Below are 17247 nucleotides of genomic sequence, written 5' to 3'. Positions count from 1 at the left end.
TATAAACATGTCTTCTTTCTTCGAATCTCCAATACAGCTGAACAAGAGGTATGGCCCGGTGTTTACCGTGTACATGGGGAGTCGCCGGGTAGTAGTGCTGTGGGGATATGATGCTGTAAAGGAAGCTCTCGTTGACCAAGCAGAGGAATTCAGTGGAAGAGGAGAACTGCCCTCAAATGACAGAGTCTTCCAGGGTTGCGGTAAGTCTTCTTAAAAGTAGAAGAGGCAATCTAGCGTTTAAGAGAGATTCTGAGTTCACCTCTATAATTTAGAGTTCATATGACGATAGAACTGGAATAAACATTGATGATATGTTTCTCAGTTGGTGAGAAGACTGTACAATTTACAAAATGCATTCAACAATTTGCTCACTTGATTTTGCCCAAGGGAAATCTCATAATAGGATTTATTTTCTGAAATGTTTTACCACCTGCACTTGGGTATTTCAAATACTAGACACACACAAATAGGCACGTGTCTATTACGTTCTGTGTAGGCATTTATTCTAAACACACATTTAAAACAGATGTGTGTTAAAACGTTTTTTTAATGCAAACATACTCGTCACGATCAGTGTTTACTTATTGGGCACCCCTGTTTTATATATTTTTGCTATTTTGTTCCATTTGCTTCTGGCTTTCTACTTGAGTTCTGCACATAAGGGATAGACTTACAACGTATACTGCACAGTTAGAGCTCGGTATATTTAGACATAGATGTATGTATGTATACCCAGCAGAATAGAATATACCGGAATTTATAATAGGTTTTCAAACTCCTTCAGGAGTATCCTAACGATTACAGGGGGAGGAAGCACACTTCGCCATAGCATCACCAGCTAAACCAAGTGTATTCTGGTTGTTGCAGTTTATCATAATTAAGTTGAAATTAGAAAGTATTTGCAATCAGTGATAGGATGGCACATTCCGTGCTGATAAATTTACACACCTTCACAATATTATGGTGATCGATATTCTGCGTACATTATTGAAGTGAGGTTTCTTGTCACTCGATACCATGTCATATATCCTTTCATTTTCATTACACTCAGAAAATATGTATATTTTGTCTCAATCAGAGCTATTTGTTTTACTGCAGCCTCTAAATAAATGCCTTTTTGAATACCTCACATACAAAAACGCATGTGATGTTTTTTAATTGTTTTAATAAAAGTGGCCAAATTGTAAGTCTTGTTTTATAGCTGCAAATGTTGTTCTTAATTGTCTTGAGCCTCACAATATGAAACTTAGGTATGTTTTGACAGCGGGTGTATTCTGCACAAGCGATAATGCAGATGTGTATGTGAGTAATTTGTGTCAGAGTCAATGATAAACTTGCATTGCTGTGTCAGTTAAGTGTCAACGTGGTAGCAGCTTTTTCCCTAGCATTGCCCCTTTCAGCCTCTTGCTTTGTTATTTTTGACTCATGAATTTAACAAATTTTGTAGAGCTCACTGTTACCTATGAGGTTGTCCTGGTGCTTAGCTGATTGAGGCTAGATGGAACTTAAGCAATGTGAGTGAAGGGCCATGATTTTAAAGATCTACAAAACAAGCTGTGGTTGCCTTGACGATGTAAATCTAAATCAAGTCGGCCTCTCACTTGGCCACAAGGTACAAATAAGTGCAGTTACCTATAATAAACTGGGTAATTATTTGAGGGGGCAATAGCCCCACTCAAGTAATAAACACAATCTTTGTGGGCCACAAAAGTCACTAAATAAGCCTATGTTTAATTCCTTGGTAGCTTGTCAGAAAGGCAGACAGGATTATATTAGAGCAGAGTGTAAAGTATGTATGCATCACTCAAAACAGTAATAAAGTTAAAACACAAGAGAAGAAAAATCACAGGAAAAGAGAGCACATTTTGATAAATAAAATGACACTAAAACAAAAAAAGCCAATGAGCAGAACAGGAATTATGATTTTTTAAAGTTTCAGGTGAGCATAGTGCTAAAAAGCAGAAAGTGTCTGTAGGAGGCTGGCTTGGCTTTTAGTGGGGACCATATGGTACTTACACCTTGTGCCAGGTCCAGTTGTCCCTTATTAGTAGATTAGAGGTGTTCTAGCAGCTTAGGCTGAATGAAGTAGCTATGGCAAAGCAGCTTAGGCTGAACTAGGAGACATGCAAAGCTCCTACCATACCACTTATATCATATAGCACAGTATCATAAGAAAACACAATACTCTGAGTTACTAAAAATAAAGGCACTTTATTTTAGTGACAATATGCCAAAAGTATCTCAGAGGATACCCTCACTTAGGAGGCAAGTAATATAAACAAATTATATGTACACAAACCCAAAACAGGTAAGTAACAGTAAGAAAAGTAGTGCAAACAATGTAGAATCACAATAGGATGGAATAGCTAGACATAGGTCAAGGGGCAACACAAACCATATACTCCAAAAGTGGAATGTGAATCACGAATGGACCCCAGACCTATGGGAGGTTGTAGAGGGTCACTGGGACTGTAAGAAAACAGTCATGGTGTCCAAGATTCCCCACCCCAAGACCCTGAAAAGTAGGAGTAAAGTTACCCTACTATCCCAGAAAGACACAATAGTCGGGATAGGGGATTCTGCAAGAACCACAAGCACCAGCAAAACACTGAAGATGGATTCCTGGACCTGAGGACCTGCAAAGAAGGAGACCAAGTCCAAAAGTCACGAAAGTGTCCGGAGGGGGGCAGGAACACAGAAAATCCCGGATGAAGGTGCAAGAGGGCTGCCTCCGGGTGGAAGAAGCCGATGATTCTGCAACAACAAAAAATGCTGGGAACTTCTCCTTTGAAAGGAAGATGTCCCACGGCGTGCTGAAGGTTGCAGAAGTGCTTCCAGGCAGAAATACCACAAACAAGCCTTGCTAGCTGCAAGAGTTGCGGTTGAGGATTTCGGGTGCTGCTGGGGACCAGGAAGGACCAGGATGTCACCCCTTGGAGGAGGAGACAGAGGGGCTCTCAGCAACTCAGAGATCCCCCGCAGCAGCAGGCAGCACCTGCAGAAGTACCAGAGCAGGCACTTGAAAAATCTGAGGACAGTAGTCGACTCAGAGTCACAAAGCAGGATCCCACGATGTCGGCGTCCAACTTAGCGAGTTGGGCACTGCAGGATGGAGTGCTGGGGACCCAGGCTAGGCTGTGCACAATGGAATCCTTGAAGAAGTGCACAGAAGCCGGAGCAGCTGCAAATCACGCAGTACACAGGTTTTCTGTCTGGCGTGGGGAGGCAAGGACTTACCTCCACCAACTTTGGACAGAAGGGCCACTGGACTGTGGGAGACACTTGTACCCAGCTCCTGTGTTCCAGGGCCCAAGCTTGTCAGGATGAGAGGGGACCCAGAGGACCAGTGATGCAGAAATTTGGTGCCTGCGTTAGCAGGGACAAGATTCAGTCGACCCACAGGAGATTTCTTCTTGGCTTCCAGTGCTGGGTGAAGGCAGACAGCCCTCAGAGCATGCACCATGAGGAAACAGTCGAGAAAGCTGGCAGGATGAGGCGCTACAATGTTGCTGGTAGTCTTCTTGCTACTTTGTTGCGGTTTTGCAGGCATCCTGGAGCAGTCAGCGGTCGATCCTTGGCAGAAGTCGAAGAGGGAAGTGCAGAGGAACTCTGGTGAGCTTTTGCATTCATTATCTGAGGAACAGCCCAGAGGAGAGACCCTAAATAGCCAGAAAAGGAGGTTTGGCTACTAAGAAAGGAGGCTTGGCTACTGAAAGAGAAAAGCACCTATCAGGAGGGGTTTCTGACGTCACCTCCTGGCACTGGCCACTCAGAGCAGTCCAGTGTGCCCCCAACACCTCTGAATCCAAGATGGCAGAGGTCTGGGACACACTGGAGGAGCTCTGGGCACCTCCCCTGGGAGGTACTGGTCAGGGGAGTGGTCACTCCCCTTTCCTTTGTCCAGTTTCGCGCCAGAGCAGGGTTGGGGAATCCCTGAACCGGTGTAGACTGGCTTATGCATAGATGGGCACAATCTGTGCCCATCAAAGCATTTCCCGAGGCTGGGGAAGGCTAATCCTCCCCAGCCCTTCACACCTATTTCCAAAGGGAGAGAGTGTAACACCGTTTCTCAGAGGAAATCCTTTGTTCTGCCTTCCTGGGCCAGGGCTGCCAAGACCCTAAGAGGGCAGAATCCTGCCTGAGGGGTTGGCAGCAGCAGCTGCAGTGGAAACCCCAAAAAGGCAGTTTGGCAGTACCCGGGTTCTGTGCTAGAGACCCGGGGGATCATGTAATTGTCCCCCCAATACCAGAATGGTATTGGGGGTGACAATTCCATGATCTTAGACATGTTAAATGGCCATGTTCGGAGTTTCCATTGTGAAGCTACACATAGGTAGTGACCGATGTGCAGTGCACGCGTGTAATGGTGTCCCCGCACTCACAAAGTTCAGGGAATTTGCCCTGAACAATGTGGGGGAACCTTGGCTAGTACCAGGGTGCCCACACACTAAGTAACTTGGCACCTAACCTTCACCAAGTGAGGGTTAGACATATAGGTGACTTATAAGTTACTTAAGTGCAGTGAAAATGGCTGTGAAATAACATGGACGTTATTTCATTCAGGTTGCAGTGGCAGTCCTCTGTAAGAATTGTCTGAGCTCCCTATGGGTGGCAAAAGAAATTCTGCAGCCCATAGGGATCTTCTGGAACCCCAATACCCTGGGTACCTAAGTACCATATACAAGGGAATTATATGGGTGTACCAGTGTGCCAATGAGAATTGGTAAAATTAGACACTAGCCTGCAGTGACAATTTTAGAAAGCAGAGAGAGCATAAACACTGAGGTTCTGGTTAGCAGAGCCTCAGTGATACAGTTAGGCACCACACAGGGAACACATACAGGGCATGCACTATGAGCACTGGGGCCCTGCCTAGGAGGATCCCAGTGACACAAGGGCAAAACAAACATACATACATTGAGAGGGAAAGACAGAGGTTGGGGTTAGTTCCCCATGGTGACAGCAGTATTCCTGATAGCAATCCTGTTAGAGAGCAAGATTCCAGGAATCTGCACAAGATAGTCACCCCTTACAAGGAGGGGGATGACTTTAATAAGTCTTTATGAGCACTGGGGTCCTGACTGCAGGGTTCCAGTGACACATAGGCAAAAACAAACATACATACATTAAAAATGGGGGTAACATGCCAGGCAAGATGGTACTTTCCTACAGTGCCGCATGTGGTTATCTGGTTGCGCTGGACTTGGTCAAAGCCAAAAGCTCAGACCAACTGTGATGGAGGACTGGTCAGATACAAGGACCAGGTTCATCCCAGTGGAGGTTTTAATTTCTCACAAAGTCCAAGTCCACACAAGGATCCTAATTTGGAGCTGCACATTGGCGGGAGCCACAAAGAGATCATTGTTGGTGCAAATAGCCAGTTGTCACTGGAGCTTCACATTGGGCGGAGACGCAGGTTGACGCTGCTGACACAAAGGGAAGGTCGTCCCAGAGCTTTGCATTAGCAGGAGACATGGACTTTTTTTGCTGACATGAAAAGTCTGTGTTGTTTGCGAAAACCTCAAAGTATGAGGAGTACACTCTAATGCAAGCCTAAGGTCCAGGACCTGGTGGGGCTCCTTTGGTGAATCAGGACTTACTCCAGCAGAGGAAGGCAGCAAGTCTCTGGCTGGCCAGTTGACGTTGGTGAGCCAGGCATTTGTAGGAAGGCCACTGGAAGCTTGTTGTGCCCCCCTAGCTCAAACTCTTTGAGTCACTTCTGGTTTCCTGAGTTCAAGGCAAGCAGGTAGATAAATTCTTCTTCAGGCAGAAGGGCAGTCCTTCCTCTGAATCTTCCACAGGTCCGGGACTATTCTGATGAGAGATTCAAAAGGTGCCACTTTTATACCCAGTGCTAGCCTGTGTACGTGTGTCCCTCCCTCTCTTTGTCGACCCCTAAACTGATTCTTGTCAGTTCTGCCCCCTTCCCCTGGGTTTGGCTCCAAGCTGTCCAGGGGAACAAAAGGCACGCAGGCCCAGGTGTCTGATGCATTTGCCAGTGACAGGGCAGGAGGCTTCAGAAGTCAGAAAAGGGTGGGCACAAATCAAATCTACCCTTTGAAGCTCTGGCAGGGCTCAGTATAACCACCCCAGCTCAGGAGAGTAACGACCTTCCAACATCCAAGTTTCTTTTGATCTCTGTCTCTTATCAAATACATATCACACCACAATGAAGCCATTAAAGTCATGTGACCATGGACACTGGCAGAAAGGAACAATTGTTTTGGGAAGAAAAAGGCCAACTTTCTGTAAGTGGCATTTTGCGAATAGTAATTTAAAATCAGACTTAACCTTCAAAGCAGATTTTAAGTTAGAATTTAAATAAACCGAAGAAGTATTTCTATTCCTTCTGCCAATCTGAAGTTATTGCCCATTAAGTGTAATACAGTAATAGAGTCTTAGTCTAGGGAAGAGTTAGCCTTGCTTCAGCGAAAAACAACTTTTGGAGCTTTTCACTGCGAAGATGTACAACTTAAACACACGTCATACATTTTAAATACCATGCACCCTGCCCTGTGAGCTTGTAGGGCTACCTTAGCACTCATTTCTAAGTATTAAGAAAGAATACTCACAAGTATTAAAATGGAAAGTTTGAGGTTGGCAAAAGGTTTATTTTGCCAGGTCAAAATAGTGGCTTTAAGCTGCACAATAGGCTGCAGTGGCAGACCTGAGAGTCAGTGGTAGCAGAGGATCAGGCTCAGTGTATGAAAAATAGAAGGTAAACAGTGTTCAAAAATACAGTATTTTATGCCTTTTACGTCTTGCACATTCTATAGATCCTCACCATCAAACTGTAGACTTGTGAGGGTTTAGAGGGTTACAGGGGCAATGTAGAACGTATAACTTTTGATGTTCCATAGCCACTCAACATCATTCTGTTTGCAAATGAACAGGAAGAGAGAGGCAAAGGGTTAGAGTGTTTCCTCTCATTGACACATAAGAGCGAGGAACACCTAAAAAAGTTAAAAATAAGCGGTCATTTACAGAATATAACTGAAATGCCGGAAAGCATACCTCAGTTGCTTCCTATAAGGTAAAGGGAGTGGGTTTGCTCAGGGCACATCCATAGCTAAAGCCACCAGACCTCCATCATCTTATCTGTTTACAGGACATCCAACCCATCAGTAAAAGAGTTTGGACAAGGGAGCAAAAATGGCAGCTGGCAGCAGGGGCATAGCGTATTGTCCTACCACTTCCTATGTAGTTAGGAGTGTGCGATTAGCCATGAAGGATGAGAAGTGATGAAGGTAAACCGTGAATTTGCCCCCTCAAACCTTTGCAGATTGTACTGAACACCACTGTCTGGTGCACTTCCCACTAGGTTTGCTACTGTGTATGCAACCCCAAGCATTGCATCCCTCTTCTATCTTGTAAAGAGACTATGATACTCTGCAAATTACTCAAAGCAAACATTTCCCAGATAAGAGGGCAGCATTCCTTGCGGGAATAGAGAGCAAGACTTTGAACTTGTAGGGGGCTAGGTAGAGTAAGATCTTCAAGTCAATGCAATTTGGTAAAGACAACCTTTAATTCTGGGACTTGGAATTTTGTTTTTATATTGCTTGCATAAGATCAGAAGCTACTACAAGTGAAGTGCTGTTGGTTAAAAGGTCAGGTTTGACTGATGGCCTCACACATACCACAAAATCACTGAACTCACAATTTGCTATTTTATCAGTGAGCTGAACACATGGTAACAAACTTCCTAATCTCCAGGTTAAAAGTTGAATCTCAATATTTGAGAGGGCATAGCATTTACTACAGAGATCTGAGTGAAGCCTCCATGCCAGAGACCTGAATATGAGTGAGCTACATACAGAGGTATCTTCCTGCAGCACAGATGTTGTGCCTGAGTCTAATGTGAAGGTCACACATATGTTTATCTCTGTAGCAGGAGTATTCAGTCTTCAGCTGGCCTGTTCAGTCCCTAATCCGCATGTTACACACAAAACCAAGGTTCATTGTTATTACTTTGTTAATGTGTTGGTACTGGGATACCAGTGAATATTGCAAGTTTGTTTGATGATGAATTCCATATGGCCAGGCAGTCGCCGATGTCCCTTGGCAACACCCTCACACCACCCTACCACCCACAATACCCACCTCGGATAATGTCAAAACACCAAAACAAAATAAGTTGAGTTAGGGATCAAAAGACCCCGGTCATATTTATTTACATATATATACCACACTCAACTATTAACCCATTTTTATGCACAGTAACCCACAGTTTTACATCTTTGTTTACAAAGATCAAGTCCTAGTCTTAACAAAGTCTCTAATACACAGGAGTTTCCGATCCATAGCTAAAATTGTTTGTGTGCAACCTTCAAAATCATATCTTGATATGAGTGAGATCATAAATGATAGTAGATTCCACTTCTCCCAGAACTCTTTATCCAGTAAATCTGGACATGAGTGGGTCCCTCCTTATGGGTAGGCCCCACCCACCGACGTCCCCTATTGGGGTTTTCTTGTGCAGGGAACCAGTCTGCCTGCTCAGACATCTACCTCAGGCACACCCTACACTCAACTTCCTCCCCCCAGGGGCCTGTGCTAGCTTGTGTCCTCTGCACCTGCACGGCTGTAAGGACCATGGGGGTCATTCTGACCCCGGCGGTCATGGACCGCCGGGGCCAGGGTTGGCGAGAGCACCGCCAACAGGCTGGCGGTGCCCCGCAGGGCATTCTGACCGCGGCGGTTTGGCCGCGGTCAGATTCGGAAAACCGGCGGTCTCCCGCCGGTTTTCCGCTGCCCAAATGAATCCTCCATGGCGGCGCAGCGAGCTGCGCCGCCATGGAGGATTCTGACACCCCATACCGCCATCCTGTTCCTGGCGGTTCTCCCGCCAGGAACAAGATGGCGGTATGGGGTGTCGTGGGGCCCCTGGGGGCCCCTGCAGTGCCCATGCCAATGGCATGGGCACTGCAGGGGCCCCCGTAAGAGGGCCCCACTTTGTATTTCAGTGTCTGCTTTGCAGACACTGAAATACGCGACAGGTGCCACTGCACCCGTCGCACCTTCCCACACCGCCGGCTCAATTCTGAGCCGGCGTCCTCGTGGGAAGGGTGTTTTGCACTGGGCTGGCGGGCGGCCTTTTGGCGGTCGCCCGCCAGCCCAGTGCAAAACCCAAAATACCATCAGCGGTCTTTCGACCGCGGAGCGGTATTTTGTAGGGGGGAACTCTGGTGGGCGGCCTCCGCCGCCCGCCAGGGTGAGAATCACCCCCCATGTGTCAGCGACCGCCCCCAACTCCCCACACCCCTGGAACCTCTAGACTTGGTACCAGCACTCTCTGAAGAAATGCATGACCCCGCTGTCACTTTGGTTTAAAAGGATGCCTTGCATGTACCCAAACTGTCCCACTAATCATGACCTCATCCGCCACAGGCCAGCATAGTTCACCTAATATCTGGTCCCCCTTCACAATTGGGCAGGCAAAGCACCAACCAGGCCAAGAAATCCTCAAGAAACAGTTCATCACCCAAATTAGACAGATGAACACCATCCTGCGGGAAAAAAATGCTGACCTGTGATACAATCATGAACCATTGATGACAACCTAGCTGACCTGAACAACTTACCAATCTTAGTATTCACCCACTTCACAGAGTCATTGTGGGCCTTCACCGACTTACCACCTTTCCAGTCCAGCCTGGGCACACTGTTTGACCATGCTAGTACAGCTTCGGGAGACTGCTTCATGAGAAAGCCCATCTCCGAGATAACCATATCAAACAAGTTTTTCCTTCCACTCCCAGTCAGATCATTGCTGTGAAGATGAGCAATAGCAATCCCTTGGTGCATAAACCCCAGGAGCAAGAGTTTGTCCACTGTAGCCCTCAAGCTAGACAGTTGCAAACTCGCTTGGCCACAGAAAGTCAAACGATATCCTGCTGCCTCAGCTCCGACTGCGTACCCCTCTGCAGCTTACAATGTCTTCTCACGCCTCATGTATGAGTGGCCCAAAACCAGCACATCTGTTGCCCCATGCCCTCCTGTGTGGACAGTAGATGCTGCAGTATCCAGTGGCTGTCCTGACTCCTCACACCTCCGACCTGCGTAAACAGGAGAACAGAAAAATGTTGGGTGGGAGAAAAGGTATTAGGGAAAGGCAGCTATAACGAGTTCAATCTTAGATAGCACTTGTAGCAGTCTGACCTCCACTTGCTGATTGTTTGCACTGCGGGCCCAGCCAGCCTCATCTCTGCTGCAGCAGTGGCGGCCACTAATTCTAAATGAGCGTGAGCCATACTCAATAGGATCCAAACCCACTGCCCTCATGACCCTGTCCAAAACCCTACGGAACTGAAACCTAGTGAGTGGTGTCCCATCTGCATGCGCCAACAGGGTACCTTCTGGCCCCCGAGTACGGTGAGCAAAGAAGCCTCCAGATTCCCCAGAGGGCAGCATTCATCACCTGGAGCCTGAAGGACCAGAATGTGCTAGCCCCTTCCCATCTGGTCAGTCTTTGAACCAGCAATTGTTATTGCCAGGGAACCATTTAGCCAATGAATGTCTTCATACTGCACACTCCTAGTGACATCCCTCTTGTTTTTGTCCACTAGCTCACTTATCATCAAAGCTTCATAAAATGTCAGGGCAAAGGGAGTTCTTAAGAGACAAATCTCATCTTGCAACAGACAAATTCTCCTCATGTTAGACATGATAGACATCAGCCGGACCATTTCAATGGGGTGCCTAGCATACACTTTGTCAAAAATTAAATGTCCGTGGAGGTGTTATTCACTCTTTAATTAACAGTACATGTATCTTAACAATTGATGTAACAGCATTGAGGTGTAACAAATAAATTATTCAACAATGCGCATGTTGTTTAATCTGCAAAAATAGAATCTTTGATAAAAAACATAGTATCAAATAGCTTTTTAAGGCAGTACATAAATTGAGTGAACATAATATGCACTGGTGCCCCCTCAGATCCCCCAACCACATTCAAAGAGGAGCTTTAGAAGGGCAACTCCCTCCTGAACAAAACGAATAAATGTCACAGTCCATGTATCCACTCCAAAAAGTAGACTGATGCAACTTTATGCAATGAATCATAACATGGAGGGCATATCGTCGACGTTTCGATCTCAAACAGAAATCCACGAGACCATCATTGGAACGAAGTGTCAATGTGGAATGCAACCAGCGAATATTCATAAAATGAATTATAATATAACAACAGGCTAAACAAATAATGAACAATAAAAGGATACAATGTCGAAAACAACATGATTATCCAAGAGGAACAGAAACTCAGTCCGTGAAGTAGCTGAATAGAGTGATGACCAAAAGAACTCAACTCCTCGCAATTATCACACCATACCAATATATGTGAGACCTAACAGGACACCCAAATACGATCAAGTCACAGGTATAAATATCTGCACTCTATAGCGCCAAACAATCCCATCATTGCTTTATGAAGAGATGGCAATAATACTGAAACAGAACAAAAGCTCACTCAACCTGCTGTTTAGTGTAGACAAATTAAAAGATCCATAAGACTGCCAGAAACTTACCATTGCATGATGATGCTTCAAAAACCAATACGGCAATCTAAAGAAATATGCGCAGAAAAATGCACAAAAAGCCTCAGTGCCCGAAAATAACACTTAACTTAACTGACTCACAGCGGAGTCCCAAAGTCCAATATAACTTACTTGATCCAATGGCATCTGAACAAATCAGCGTTGTGTGGTGTCCAACTTAGGCCAGCATTCGCTCCTCAACACAGAGGGAGCTCTTCCGTACTAGCAAGCTCCAACACACGAATCAATCGTGGTATGCAGAGAATGCCAAACCCTTATTTAAATACCCACGAGATTCCAATAAGTTTTGCAACACTTAATTGAAAATGCAGTAGCTATACTGCAAAGGTCAAAGAATATACATCACCCCGAATAGAGTCAATACTAATAGGCAAAAAACACCTAAGCCTCATATAACTAAACCGTGGGATTCCAACAAGTCATATCAGACTAGATTACAAGCGTGGCCGCCATCTAAACAGAATAAAAATGAAGAAATTAACCACAACTTGACCGAAACTACCACTTTTGCTGCCGAGCGCAGACGCAGCCACCCTTGCGCCATGGTGGAAGGATGGCTGCGCTGCAGGAGAGCTTGTTTTTGTGCAGGAAGGGACACCTTCAAATGTACTGTAATATTTACATAGATATGACCTGTAGTGGGCAGCAGTAAACACACCAGGAGCCAGAGTGGGGCACATAGATCTGAAAATAGAGATGCCAAAGGGTACAGTAAGTGGCCATAGAAATAAGGAGATCAGGCTGCCATGTTAAATGTCAAACACAAAACTGCAATGGAAGGTGAAGTTACAGTGTCTTACCTGTGTGTCACTGGAAGTACTGTTGAATTAGTGTACTTCTGTTGGCCACACCTTCTTCCTCTGCCTCCTCTTTGTCACTGTCCACAGGCTCCACTGCTGCCACACGACCATCCCCAGCCTCATCCTCCTGCAAAAAAGGCACCTGGCGTCTCAAGGCCAGGTTGTGCAACATGCAACATGCAACGATGATCTGGCACACCTTCTTGAGTGAGTAGTACAGGGATCCACCTGTCAGATGGAGGCTGCGGAATCTGGCCTTCAGGAGGCAAAAGGTTCTCTCAATGATCCTCCTTGTTCGCCCATGTGCATTATTGTAATGTTCCTCTGCCCTTGTCCTGGTATTCCTCACTGGGGTCAGTAGCCATGAGAGGTTGGGGTAACCAGAGTCACCTGCAAATATTCGAGGGATATCTGTTTGCCACACACTCACCCTTAGGGCCAACCCCACACCCATATACCTACATCAACTGGGTGGGGACCATGGGCTCACCTATTAGCCACAGCCGGTTCCTCTGGAGTTGAGACATCACGTATGGGATGCTGCTATTCCTCAAGATAAAGTCATCATGCACAGAGCCAGGATACTTGGCATTGACATGGGAGATGTACTGGTCCGCCAAAGACACCATCTGCACTTTCAGAGAGTGAAAGCTTTTTCTAATTCTGAACACTTGTTCATTTCTCCGGGGAGGTACAAATGCAACATGTGTACCATCAATGGCACCAGTGATGTTGGGGATATGTCCCAGTGCATAGAAGTCAGCCTTCACTGTGGCCAAATCCTCCACCTGGGGGAATATGATGTAGCTGCGCATGTGTTTCAGCAGGGCAGACAACACTCTGGTCAGCACGTTTGAGAACATAGGCTGTTACACCCCTGATGCCATGGACACTGTTGCTTGGAAAGAACCACTTGCCAGGAAATGGAGCACTGACAGGACCTGCACTAGAGGGGGGATACCTGTGGGGTGGCGGATAGCTGAAATCAGGTCTGGCTCCAATTGGGCACACAGTTCTTGGATTGTGGCCCTATCAAGTCTGTAGGTCAGGATAATGTGCCTGTTCTCCATTGTCGCCAGGTCCACCAGGGGTCTGGACACGGGGGATGTCTCCATCTCCTATTCATCCTCAGCGGTTGAACTCTAGGGTGAAAAACAGTGAGCAGAAGGCCATATTCAAACATCTACCCAGATTAATGTGCTATGTTTGTTTTACAGAAACAGTATGTGAACTTGTAAGTCAGTTGATGTGCCAATGTCTACTGTGATGCAGTTAGGTGCCATGGCCTGTGCCCCCCTGAAATGGCGGCTGCCTGACCTGTGAGAAGAGACAAGTGGAAATGTGGTAATTCCGCTGGTGTTGTGTGCCATTGCGGTCGGCAGTCGATGACCGCCGCGCTACATCGCATTGGTTATCATTGGGCCTATGGGTTCCAGGAGCCAATGCCGGACGTGACCGCCATTTTCTAACTGTGCACTCACTTGCTACCTGACCTTCAACAGGAGAGGACCTACACTGCAAGTGCTGCTGTGACCTGTGTCTGGAAGCGACAATGGCTCAAATGTCTGGGGAAAGGGCCCCTGCCTTCACTTCTGAGGAGTAGGAGAGACTAGTGGATCGGGTCCTACCCCAGTACACTTTACTCTATGGTCCTCCAGAGAAACAGGTGAGTACACTGTGAGCATGATGCATGGGCCATGAATGTAGGGATTGCTGTGTGTGTAATCCCCTGTATGGGGGGTTTGAGGGGTCCTGGGAAGAGTTCTGCATATATGGTGGGAAATGTATGTGCATCAGTGGATGGAAGGATATGGTGGGCCATGTGTATGACAGTTCGGATGATATGACTAATCCCTTTTCTGCTGTATTTTTTCTGCAGGTCTGCGCCCATCAGAAAAAGGGTAATTCCCGTGCCATCACCAAGGAGGTGCGGACCCTGGGGGTCTTTGACAGGCAGAGCACCCACTGCCATAAACGGTGGGAGGACCTGAGCCGCTGGGCAAGGAAGATGGTGGAGACCCAGCTGGGGCTGGCCTCCCAACTAGGAAGGGGTGCCCGTCGTACCCTGACCCCCCTGATGTTCTGCATCCTAGCGGTGGCCTATCCGGAGTTGGATGGCCGCTTGAATGCATCACAGCATCCACAAGAGGGTGAGTACAAATTCTGAATCATGAGTTTGCGTGCGTTAAGGTATTACCTGGGTGGGGGATGTGGGCTGTGGGTGCCCCTAGGCCAGGGCGAACATGGGAGGGTATGTTCAATGATGGGCAAGATCAGATGCACTCCAACAATAGTGTTAGGGTGCATCTACTAATGGGCAGGGGCCTGTGGGTTTCAGGTGTGCAGCTAATGGCGTTAGGCATTGTACCCCGTGGGCTGGTGACTAGAGGTGTAACTGGTAGTGCATGGCCTAGTGCATAGTGCTGTTCCCTGTGTGTTGTGTACGCCAACGGTAGTGTTGTCGCTGGCATTGACCAAGTGTATCCTCTGTCTCTCCCCCCCCCGTTTTTGTTTTGTCACCCTGTCCTTGTGTGCATTAGCATCATCTGGTGGAGGAGCAGAGGCACGGGCGACGGAGGGAGCTGCATCCCACATGGGCCTGGAGGCCAAATCCACAGACTGTGAGGGCGCCAGTGGGACGGGGGGCGAGGGGAGCACCACGACGGAGACAGGAGGGGACACTACTGACAGCGGCTCCTCCTCTGATGGAAGCTCCCTGGCGGTGGCAGACACCTCTGTGCCCACTCCAACAACAGGTACAGCCGCCCCACCCTGTACCAGAACCGCCCTCCCAGCAGCCCCTCAGCATGTTTCCCGTGCCCACACACCCAGGAGGGTGGGCATCTCCTTCGCCCCAGGCACCTCAGCCTCTGCCTCAGTCAGCCCTGCTGCCCTCAGTGAGGAGGCTATTGACCTCCTGAGATTCCTCTCTGTTGAGCAGTCAACCATACAGAATGCCATCCATGGTGTAGCAGGGCATTTGTAACAAACAAATGCATTCCTGGAGGGCATTCACTCTGGCCTGGCGGCCCAACAGAGAGCATTCCACACTCTGGCCTCTGCACTGATAGCAGCCATTGTCCCTGTCTCCAGCCTCCCCCCTCCAACTTCCTCTACCCAGTCCCAATCCCCTCAACTCCAACCTATCCCAAGCACATCTTCAGACCAGCAATCACCCAAGTAAACACACAGAAGGAGTTCAGGCAAACACAAGCACCACACTTCATCTCACAGGCACTCACACAAGCACCATCCACATGCAGACACACCAACATCCACTGCCTCCACTGTGTCCCCCGCCTCCTCGTTGTCCACCTCTCTCCCAGGAGCATCTCCACTCACACCTGCATGCACTACATCCTCATCCACTATCTCCATCACCAGCACGCCTATCACTACATGACCCTCACTGGCAGTCACCACCCCCACATCCATGCACACGTCCCCTGTGCCCTCCACCATTGTGTCTGTGACCCCTCCTCTCAAAGTACACAAACGCACACACACATGCACACACACACCGAATAGCCATCCACCTCACAACAGCATCCAGCCCATGCACCTGCACCTGCACCCAAACACAGCAGACTCACACCTCCTACAACCACTCCCTCTTCCTCCACTTCCAAACCATCACCCTCTTCCTGCCCCAGTGTCCCTAAGAAGCTTTTCCTTGCCAACACTGACCTATTCCCTACCCCTCCCCAACCTCGGGCCAGGGTGGCCAGAACTAATCCCAGCACCTCATCCACCCAGTCCACGGCCACTGTGGTTTCTGCAGCTACTGCAGGTGTGAGATGTTCCAAGGAGGCACCTGTCAGCCCAGCCAGTGTGCCAGCAACACCTGCCAAGGCCAAGAAGGGACCGCCACCTAGCAAGGGCAAGAAAGGGACACCAGCCAGCAAGGGGAAGGAGGCATAACCAACCAGCAAGGGCAGGACAAAGACTCCAGCTGGCAGAAGCAAGGAGGCACCACCATCTGCCAAGGGCAGGAAGGGCACAGAACACCAGCCATGGCACTTCAGCCGTCCAAGGCTGCAAGTGAAGGCCTGGAGGCTACCACCACCACTGCCAGCACCGCCACCAACACCACGGGAGGACCGCCACCTGCCCCGCCACCAGCAGCACCACCGCCAGCAGCCCCAGTGGGCAGCTGTCCGAGGCTGCAGGTGAAGGCCTGGAGGCTACCACCACCACTGCCATCACTGCCACCTGCACCGCGGCCAGCACCACCACCTGCACCGCCGCCAGAACCGCCACGTGCCCCACCTCCAGCAGCACCACTGTTAGCAGCAGCAGCCCCAGTGGGCAGCCGTCCGAGGCTGCAGGTGAAGGCCTGGAGGCTACCACCACCACTGCCTGCACCGCCACCTGCTGTGCAACTGGCATCCACTGAGCAGCCGTCACCGCCGGAGAGAAGTGTGCAGTGCTGACTACGTGGGCTGCAGTGCGTCCTGGACCCTGTAACACCTGTCGGTGTGACACACAGGTGAGAGACTGTGACCTTGCCCCATGATGAAGCACACTGGGCACAAAGCCCCCTCCAGAACCAGTGGAAGAAGGCATCAACTCACCCCCTCCTTGCCCGGATGAAACACACTGGGCACAAAGCCCCCTCCAGAACCAGTGGAAGAAGGCATCCACTCACCCCCTCCTTGCCTGGATGAAGCACACTGGGCACACAGCCCCCTCCAGAACCAGAGGAAGAAGGCATCCACTCACCCCATCCTTGCCAGGATGAGGCACACTGGCCACAAAGCCCCATCCAGAACCAGTGGAAGAAGGCATCCACTCACCCCCTCCTTGCCAGGATGAAACACACTGGGCACAAAGCCGCCTCCAGAACCAGTGGAACAGCCATCCACTAGAGAGACTGTGGCTTTGCA

General features: G+C 48.5%; 1 protein-coding gene across 7 annotated transcripts in view; it reads left to right on the top strand.

Annotated features, from left to right (window-relative positions):
- LOC138259681 (cytochrome P450 2G1-like) overlaps nucleotides 1-17247 on the top strand; it is a 584827-nt gene that overhangs the window by 242642 nt on the left and 324938 nt on the right. For all 7 annotated transcript variants that reach the window (XM_069207561.1, XM_069207562.1, XM_069207557.1 and 4 more), the window contains one exon: nucleotides 38-200. In XM_069207561.1, coding sequence (XP_069063662.1) covers nucleotides 38-200 — 163 coding nt within the window. The remainder of the gene's footprint in view (nucleotides 1-37; nucleotides 201-17247) is intronic.

The sequence above is a fragment of the Pleurodeles waltl genome, chromosome 9, assembly GCF_031143425.1.
Source record: "Pleurodeles waltl isolate 20211129_DDA chromosome 9, aPleWal1.hap1.20221129, whole genome shotgun sequence".
In the NCBI taxonomy this organism is placed as follows: domain Eukaryota; kingdom Metazoa; phylum Chordata; class Amphibia; order Caudata; family Salamandridae; genus Pleurodeles; species Pleurodeles waltl.
This window is presented reverse-complemented; position numbering and strand designations above follow the sequence as displayed.